A 10,171-nucleotide genomic window follows, 5' to 3' on the forward strand; every position below is an offset into this window, starting at 1 on the left:
TTTGGTTGACCAAAATATTACCAGAGAAATTTATTTAAATTTGCAAAATCTATGTTCGGGAGAAACTTCACACCTGTTTTTTCACTTCCCCAGTTATCTCAAAATACCACATCTCAAGTGGTATTCTGTAACAGTGAATTTCATCCAAAAATCAACACAAAAGTCATTTTTCTATCTATCCTATTTGCCTAGTATTTTTTTCAAAAACCTAAACCAAACGTGATATTTTTCAATATCCACTTACACTTTTTTATCAATCCCAAAATAAATCTTCTACCAAACACTACCTTACTGCAATTGTGATTGATAGGCAAGTGACTTAAAAGGGTAAAATTCATCACGTTAACCAAACATGGGAAATTGATATTACTTTTGCACTTGGCTAAGAAACCAGAAAAAACTCTTGAAACAAACACCACCTTGAGGTCTGTCATCAGAGATATTAATTCCTCTCATCGAGAACCGTTCCTTTCTCACAGATTCTAATATTCATCTCAATTTCATGCAACACAATAACTTCCATTGGAAAAAATAATTTCTTTTTAAGGGAAGATTTACGTTAAGTATAGGGACTAATCACAAGAATTTTTAGGATACGAGAATAGTAAAATTTGAACTCATATATTTTTATTATACACCAAGTTTAATATAGATAGCTTCAGTGAACTAACAAAACTCCTTGGTTCTAATTTGCTCACAATGACTTTATTGATACATGATATAATTATCTGGCCGTAACTTTTTCTTTTCTTTTTTGAACACTCGCAGTGACTTTATTAATTGTGCGTAATAAACACTTTGCAAAGTAGATTTAAGGCCATTTTAAGCTGTTTTGTTGCTCTGAAGCATGTCATCCAACTCTTTAGCAAACATTTCCATAACCTTGATAGGCAAGCAAATCAGAACCAATATACCTTCCTCTCCTTTCGCATTTTGAGATGGGACATGAAAGTGTATCGCAGGAAAGGCTCCGGCACCAGCTTTTGCTAGTCCACCATACAGTGCCTTGCCCCACCCAAAATCCAAATCTCTAAATCCAGCATGTGTTGTATCCAACACAAGACATGACCTTACCACAGTGAATAAAGGCCATCCCTTAGTCACCATTAGATCAGCCAAAGAGTGCATATACTCCTCAGTCACCTCAGCCATTGCGCTCTGTATCAACTTCACAGCATACTCTAACGGATTTTCGCTAAGCTCACCCGCGGTCGTGACAGCCGCTGGGTACGCAAAACAGTTTCCGTAATAACCAGTTGGTATTGGAGGATTAAACTTAGCACGTGCGTCAACAAGACACATCATTCGAACATCTTCCTCTGGGTCTAACCGCAACGCTTTTGTGCGGCAACGCCAGATGTACGACGTGAGTACCTCAAACGTGGTGGATGACTGATCAAGATCACGGGGAAGCAAGCCACGGATTGCAGCTATCTCGGTGGGTCCGAAGAAGAATGATCGCTGTGCAAAGTCCTCCTCGGTGTTGCTGTTGTTGTCGGTTAGTTGTTCGAATTCTCGATGGTTGCAAGTAACGCGTGGTGGGTCCCTTGCGCATAAGAGCTCCCTACTCCAAACAGGTGGAATGGGAGGTTCACATGCACCCCGAGCTATTTGTGTCAATGCAAGCATGAAATAAATTACGCCAACTCCATCTATCATTGCATGGTTAAAGCGAAGTGCACAGATGAAACCACCGCACTTCAAACGCGTGACCTGTCATTATTTAAAATTATAAAGGCATGCTATATAATATGGGAAATTATTTTCTCCAGAAAGCTATCTTAAGTCACACACGTAGAAATATATGCCAGCATTTTATTTTTATTTTTGTTTAGTCTGTGGATCCCATTTTTTGTTTAAGTTGGAGAATATATTTCACTTGTTGAATGATATATATATATATATATATATATAAATAAAGTAAATCAAATGTTATGTTACATAATGTAACATAATTTTTCTATATATACAATTTTATGTGAGTCAAATTCCTTGATTTTTCTCTCTTCTCTCTCTTCTCAATTCTGTATGTAAGAAAATTATGTTACATTATATAAGATAATTTTTGATTTACCTATATATATATATATATGAGACTTATTAATATCATGTTATTTGATACATTTTATCTCATGTTATAGAAATAAATATGTGGATCTTTTAGTTTTTATTTTATTTTTTTGTAAAAGGTGAGTTCCATATATTTATTTTTATGACATAAGATAATATATATGTCTCCAATAATATCAAAAAATATTTTTCATATATATATATATATATATATATATATATATGAGAAAAATATTTCTCAAATCACTTGAGATATATTTATCGATCTCTGATTATCCTCGTTTTGTTTATTTGTTTTTTTATTTTCTAATATTAATTGATTAAATGGCAAGAAATAAAATTATCTCAAATTACTTGACAAAGGATAAATGATTTATACACATATATATGTGTGTCTTTATCCATTAATGTCAAAAAGAAATGTGTAAGATAGTTAACGAGATTGAATATGCTGGACCTGTATAAGAAAAATGGGAGAATTAATAACTCCTTCTGAACCAGGAACTTGGTAGAGGAGTTCATCGAAGCATGGGAATGGAGATTTAAGGGTGTCACCAAATTGATCAAGTGTGACATCTGCATCGGCGGCAATGAACACGACACCCTCCTCGTTACAATCCACCATGAGTTTGCCATCAGAACCTTCCCTAAGCCTACCCGCAAGTGGGTAGTAGAAAACAAGTGTCTGCGCGAGTGCGTGTCTAATTATTTCAACTGGGTCTTTCCCTGCCATGGAGGGTTCGTTACGATAGAATTGTATGACTGGGATTTGGGCACGGAGACCTGCTTGATTATCTATGTCAGATAATGGCTTGATTTCACGGGGAGTGGGTTTTGCCGGAGCAACCAGCTCCGGTTTACTCCTCCGCACGGAAAACACCAGAGATGAGGGTTCCATGTCATGAGAAAAGGCCATTGCGGATGACAGAAGAGTTAAAGAGTAATGATTAGAAGTACTCTCTGTGAGTGAATGGGTTAGCCGGATGTAATTTATAATGGAGTAATCGAGAATATGACCAATGAATATTGGGAAAAAAAATCATGATACATGTGATAAATTCTATCGTAAACATCTTTCGTGTGTCATTTTTTTTTAGGTGGTAAAGGCCACAAATTTATAGATAACTTATCTTTTTCAGATTAATAAAACGCATAAATATTTTCGGTAGCAGGTCATGTCAACGGGACACACCATGATAAGTAGTGGATTCTTATTAAGTACGTTAGTCTGGATCCACGCGGAGCACGTTTCGCACTCCTCCCGGAAAAAGGAAATACAGAAAATTAAAAATTTGTGCTTAAAATTAAAAAATGTAGCTACTTAATTCTACAGGAAATAAAAAAAGGAAGAAAATAGAAACAAAAAATTCTTGCATCTCGAATTTAAATTTTCCCTGATCTCTTATTTTATTTCTTTATTTTTGTTTGAAATTATTTTATTTCTTTTCGTCTAATTTGTTTGAGCATTGACTGAAATAAAATATTATTATCATAATTATAAGTAATCTAAATTAAATAGTTTGTTAACATTTTAATATATAAAATTGCAAATATATATTAACTTTCAATATTAATGTGCAGTTGACGTAAACTCTTTTTACTATGAAAAGTAGACTGAGGATATTCTAACTATTAAAAAATTTTACTACTAACTTACTACCCATCACTAGGGGTGAAAGTGGGCTGGGCTGGGCCAAGCTTTGCCTCGAAAAGCCCAAGCCTACGCCAAAAAATTTCAATTTGGCATGGCCCAAACCTAGTATGAGTATAACTGTTAGTCTGGCTTGACCCGTTTATAAAAAAAAACAAATGGCCTGGCTTGGCTCGTTAGCCTGTTAATTTTTAACTTCCAAGCAGAACCATGAATCAACTTTACAAAGTACTCAAATTCTGTTGATACATCAAAAATCATAATTTCAACGTCCAAACAGAATTATGAATCATAACAAAACTCTTACAATATGCATTTAAGTCATTTTCAAAAGCAAAATGCTCAAACTAAATAACATATATTTCATCAGATCCAACAAACAAATCCATACTATGTAAATTAAAATAACTACATGAATCCAACAAACACATCATGATGCTTGTAGTAAGCAAGGAAGCACGGACACTTGTAAAAACAGGAAGAGTCGGGTCCGACACGCTCCGACACGGCGACACGCTCCGACACGCTCTGACACGGTGTCGGACACGCGGTTGACTTTTTCCGACGGTCAAATGGCATTTTCGTATTTTTTTTTAAATTTTTTTTACTTTTTTTTTACTTTTTTTAAAAACTAAATATATTAATAAAGCTTACACCTGATCATATCAATTTTATCTTTTTTGTCTTTTTTTCCCTTAAGTAGATAAGAGATCATCTCAGCATCATTGTTGTCAATTCCTATCACGCTCTTGTTGTATCTTCTTCTCTCTGATCTCTCTGTAATATGATTTGATCTCTCTATCTGATATTATATCTCTCTCTCATCTCAGTTCTTATTTTTTTTATTAAAGCTTCCATCTTTATAACGTGTTGATGGGTATTATTAATTTAGTTTCATTTTTTGTTAAATTATTAAATATTAAATGAAATATACACTATATAAATTAAAAATATTATTTAATATTAAAACGTGTCCCAACGTGTCGAAATCCATAATTTTTTAGGATTGACGTGTCGGAGTGTCGTGTCGTGTCGTGTCGTGTCGTGTCACGTGTCGCGTGTCGTATCGGTGCTACATAGGTAGTAAGTATAACCTCTCCCAAAAATCTTTTAATATATTCATATACACAATCTAACATATTGAGATGTTGGTTTCTCCTATATAAAAAATAAAGTAAGATTTCTATTAAAATATAATCGAATATAATTAAGTTATACATAATTATAATTGATTAAATTTATATCTTTTGTTTTTTCTTCAATATTTACTCTATTTTATTTTATTTAAAATAAATAGTACAATATAGGTTGGCCTGTAGGCTTATAGGCTGGCCTTTTGAAAGTGGCCTACGGCCTTTTTATTAAACAGGCTTTTTTAAGACCCAAGCCCGACCTATTATACAAAATATACTAGGTCAGGGCTGGCCTGATGTAGGCCGAGCCGTAGGCCCCTGTAAGTCGGCTCGGCCCAGTTTCACCCCTACCCATCACATCATCATTGGATTAAAGAGAGAGAATGTTAAAAAGTTTTTGAAGAGAGAGAAAATGTTAATCTAATGGTGATTAGATAGGTAGTAAGTCGGTAGTGGAAAATTTTGATAGTGAGAATATCCCTTCTCTCAAAAGTATATTTTAATTGGTCTATTATTTTGGATTTAAATATTTCTGTTTATATATTTTGTAGTAGCGAGGCACATGCCATTATTATTATTATGGGAAATTTTATTAATTTTCTACAAACACATTTTGTAGTTTTTTTTACTAGGGAAAATAAAAAAAAAATTACGTGATTTGTCTTTGAATCGCTTATCCTTCTATATTTTTGTTTATCATTTATCCTCTATATTTTTTTACCAGGCTAACTCGAGCTCCATACAGACCAGAGTCAGACTGGTTCAAGAGAAGTCCATGACGGGAGACCACCACCAATGGCTAAGGTTAGGCCTACCATATCAAGTGATCAAGTGGTTCTAACACTATATTACAATCCAAAATCTTAAAATATTAAATTTATAAATCCTCCTAGTTATATGAATTTCACTAAATGCATTATCAATACTAATGGCATTTGAAAATGTCAATTGGGAAAGCTTAAAATTAAAAGAGAAATAGCTGTATACATGACACATTGAGGAACAGTGACCAAAATGCCACTATTCCTTAACTTTTTTTCCTAAATGCCACGCTAACAGTGTTAATTTTCAATATGCCACGTGGGCAAGTTCGCTGGGCACTGTAGCGAACTCAGTTTGCTGACGTGTCACGTTCCTAGTGGACACCAAGTTCGCTACCTGGGGTAGCAAACTTGGTTGCAATTATTGCACCTGTACGTTTCCACTTGTCACGATGACACGTGGCAGACATGCAACGAAGTTCGCTGCCCCCCTAGCGAACTTCGTTCAATGTCTGCCATGTGGCGTGGCAGGCAGAAACGTGCAGGTGCAATAATTGCAATCAAGTTTGTTACCCCAGGTAGCGAACTTGCCCACGTGGCATACTGGAAATTAATACTGTTGGCGTGACATTTAGGTAAAAAAGTTGGGGAACAATGGCATTTTGGTCACTGTTCCACAGATTGACAGAAACAACTGTCTCCTATGATGCACGGACACGGACACGGGATACGACACGATACGCCGACACGTTAATTCTAAAAAATGTCATATTTCGACACGTTGGGACACGTTTTGATATTAAATAAAAATTTTAATATATATAATGTAATTTATATTTAATACATATAAGAGTCCATAATAAGTCATATAACCAATGAAATATTTAAATTTCATAACATAAATATAATTATACGTCATTTTTCGTATTTTGTTAATTTTTAATGTCAAATTTCATAGAAGAAAAAGATTAATTTATAAATTATTTCTTTTATATTTAGTTAACAAAATAAAATCAAGATTTAAAAAAAAAACGTGTCCAAGCGTGTCCCCAAATGTTGACCGCGTGTCCCTAAATATTGACCGCGTGTCAGAACGTGTTGGAGAGTTGACCGTGTGTCCCCAAATGTTGACCGCGTGTCGGACGCGTGTCGGAGCGTGTCCATATCAGACACGGGTCCGACACGTGTGAGGCTGTCTCCCCTTCTTTGTTCTTGTGTAATTGTAAATTCTTTACTAAAATCAATGACATTCAAGTACTTCGGCAAAAAGAACTGGACTTTCTTTCGTCCACCACTCGAGTCAAAACCATATAGCTAGATCTTATCACATACTTGTAACCTTTGAAGGAACAAGCCTTTAAAAGACGTGCAAGTAATAAACAATCTCCATCTCAATAATTACATGCAAATATCCTCAAGTATTACGTATTCGCATCATCCTGTCTTGTATATAAGTTTCCGACCTAAAAAATCAACATCATCTTTGTTTTATATGGTTTAGTGGTTATTTTGTGCGTGTACATCAGTGATTTTTGTATGGTAAAAAATCTGTTGAGATATATTGTTGGGCTCTCACAGAAGAGAATGAATTGAATCACTGGAAAAGAGAATTTTATTATTATTCATTATCGCTTCCACCGTTACAATGTCTATTTATACATTCAATGTGTCTATTCACAATACACCCAAAAGCTACACGTGACTAGCCAACTACTAATGTAGCTTCCACACTTTTCTACATGTTACACCTAAGTAAAGTTTCTTAGCCAAGCAGGTGCATTCCTAATGCGATTTGACTTCTCACGTGCAGTAGATGACTTTGCCTCAGCCGAACGTGTAACAATACCCTCCCCATGGACAGAGACCTTGTCCCCAAGGTCAAGTGATGGATAAGTCAGCTTCAAGTCGCGTTCAAATTCCCATGTTGCATCCTCCGGAGCTGCATTCGACCATGGGATCAAGAGCTGCTTTTGACGACGGCGACCAGATGACCATCTAGAATTAAGAACAGCTAAAGGGGTTTGCAGGGGACAATTGTCAACACTATCCAAGGGTAAGGGAAAAGAGCCCTCTGCATCTGGTCCAGTGTACTTCTTCAACACAGAGACATGAAATGTTGGATGTATTTTACAATCTGGAGGCAACTTAAGACGATAAGCCACATCACTGATCACTTCCTCAATAGGAAACGGACTATAAAAACGCTTTGCCAACTTATGATTCGATCTACGCAGAACTGAAACTTGACGGTAAGGCTACAATCTAAGTAAACTAAAACCAAATCACCAAATTTGAAAGATTGATCTGTGCGCTTCTTATCTGCCATGTTCTTCATCCTCTGTTGAGCACGACTTAGATGAGCTTTGAGAGTGCGCAATAATTCGTTACGGTCATTGAGAAGGGAATTTACATCTTCTACCTCCACTAAACCACGAGGATAAAAAGGAATTGTGGGTGGTAACCTTCCATACAAAGCTTGAAAAGGAGTCATCTTAATTGAGGAATGAACCGAAGTGTTGTAGTGTAGTTCTACCCAAGCCAACACCATAGACCATTGGTTATTCTGATCACTGCAATAAGCTCGCAGATACTGTTCCAAATAACGGTTGGTAACTTCAGTTTGCCCATCCGTTTGTGGATGGCAAGCGGTGCTCATTCGAAGCTTGGTGCCGCTAAACTCGAACAGCTTCTGCCAAAACTTACTAAGGAATATGGCATCTCTATCAGAGACCAACAAACGGGGAAATTTGTGCAGCTTTACTACTATCTTTATGAATAATTGAGCAACCAAAACAGCTGTGAATTTAGCAGGAAGGGCACCAAAATGTGCGAACTTCATTAAACGATCGACCACCACTAATATAACTGAGAAACCCTTTGAAAGTGGAAGACCCGTTATGAAATCCAAGGTGAGGTCTTCATAGGCACCTTCAGGGATTGGAAGAGGTTGTAACAATCCAGCTGGAGATGCATTGATAGGTTTAATACACTGACACACAGTGCAATTCGAAACAAATTGACGAACATCCTCCTTCATGTGTGGCCAAAAGAAATTGGCAGATAAGCGAAGAAGGGTACGTAAAGTACTGGCGTGGCCACCTACCAATGATGAATGAGCTTCAGTTAACAGCACAACTTTAAAAGAGGATGAGGGGCCTAACATAAATCGGTTCTTATGATATAAAATTCCTGCACAACGAACAATGGCAGAATCCAACTTCTCGTTTTTATCCAACCGAGAGTGTAATGACAACAATTCTAGATCAGACGAAATTTCAGTTTTGATTTGGGATAATATTTCAAATGAAGGTTCTAATAGACTTACACAACAGGCTCCAATGGTGGTTGCATCATGCTGTCGAGAGAGGCTGTCTGCCACTATATTTTTGGGGCCAGACTTGTATTCCACCGAGAAGGCATACCCCACGAGCTTCGAAACATACTTGTGCTGATCTGGGGTCTGAATTGTCTGAGATAAAATCTCTTTGATGCTCTGATGGTCCGTGCGAATCACAAAAGGAGCCCCCAACAAATAGGGCCGCCAACGTTTCACAGCTTCAACGATAGCATACAATTCTCGTACGTAGGCAGAGGTTGCAGCCATGCGTAACCCAAGCTTCTTGCTAAAGTAAGATATTGGTTTCCCTTGCTGTAACAACATAATTCCTATGCCCGGAGTTGAAGCATATGTTTCCACTACAAAAGGAAGGGAAAAATCAGGCAATGCAAGGACTGGTGTCTCCGACATAGCCAGTTTCAAAGTACAGAAGGCAGATTCAGCTTCTGGAATCCAATTCCACTTATATACAGCTAATAAATTCGTCAGTGGAGAAGCAATAGAAGCATACCCACGTACAAAGCGGCGGTAGTATCCTGTCAAGCCTAAAAAAGCTCGAAGTTGCTTGACAGAATAGGGTAGGGGCCATTCCACCATAGCAGAAATTTTTGTTCGGTCAGCTTTAACACCCTGATTAGAGACAATGTGACCCAAGTAAACGATTTCTGATGCTGCAAAAGAACACTTGCTCAGCTTGACATAAAATTCATGTCGCTGCAAACACTCCAAAGTCAATGATAAGTGTTGTGAGTGCTCCTCAATCGTCTTACTATACACAAGAATATCATCAAAAAACACAATGATAAATTTTCGTAAATATGGACGAAAAATATCATTCATAGCAGATTGAAAAGTTGAAGGTGCGTTAGTGAGGCCAAAAGGCATTACAATGAATTCATAATGACCATCGTGTGTCCTAAAAGCCGTTTCGTGGATGTCAGCCTCATGAGCTCTGATTTGATAATATCCTGCACGAAGGTCCAACTTCGTCAACACAGCTGCATAGCACAACTCGTCCAGAAGCTCATCTATAGTTGGGATTGGAAAACAATCCATCACTGTTAAAGCATTCAAGGCTCTGTAGTCGATACACAGGCGCCAGGAACCATTATAATAGCCCTAACCTAAGTAATTAGCAAATTACATGTAATTAAATAATTAAGCATGTTTTAGTGAGTAAAATTAAGTATGAGGCTTAATTAAATAAATCTGAATCACT

The 10,171-nt window shown here is 36.7% G+C and overlaps 1 protein-coding gene across 1 annotated transcript; it reads right to left on the bottom strand.

Moving 5' to 3' along the window:
* Positions 1–822: 822 nt before the first annotated feature.
* LOC133294746 (benzyl alcohol O-benzoyltransferase-like) lies at positions 823–2,986 on the bottom strand. Its single transcript, XM_061493490.1, has 2 exons — positions 2,528–2,986; positions 823–1,713 (listed from the first exon to the last, which is right to left on the bottom strand). The coding sequence occupies exons 1-2, from the start codon at positions 2,984–2,986 to the stop codon at positions 823–825; spliced, it is 1,350 nt and encodes a 449-aa protein (XP_061349474.1).
* Between the last annotated feature and the right edge of the window lie 7,185 nt (positions 2,987–10,171).

This window comes from Gastrolobium bilobum, unplaced genomic scaffold, assembly GCF_033153095.1.
Source record: "Gastrolobium bilobum isolate Gb01-03AN ecotype WA unplaced genomic scaffold, APGP_CSIRO_Gbil_v1 utg3268, whole genome shotgun sequence".
Taxonomy (NCBI): Eukaryota; Viridiplantae; Streptophyta; class Magnoliopsida; order Fabales; family Fabaceae; genus Gastrolobium; species Gastrolobium bilobum.

Excerpts from the sequence above, each read along its gene's own strand:
- LOC133294746 (XM_061493490.1), bottom strand. The coding sequence starts at position 2,986 with ATGGCCTTTTCTCATGACATGGAACCCTCATCTCTGGTGTTTTCCGTG. Across the intron at positions 1,714-2,527 it reads CTCCCATTTTTCTTATACAG|GTCACGCGTTTGAAGTGCGG; the intron begins GTCCAGCATATT and ends AAATAATGACAG.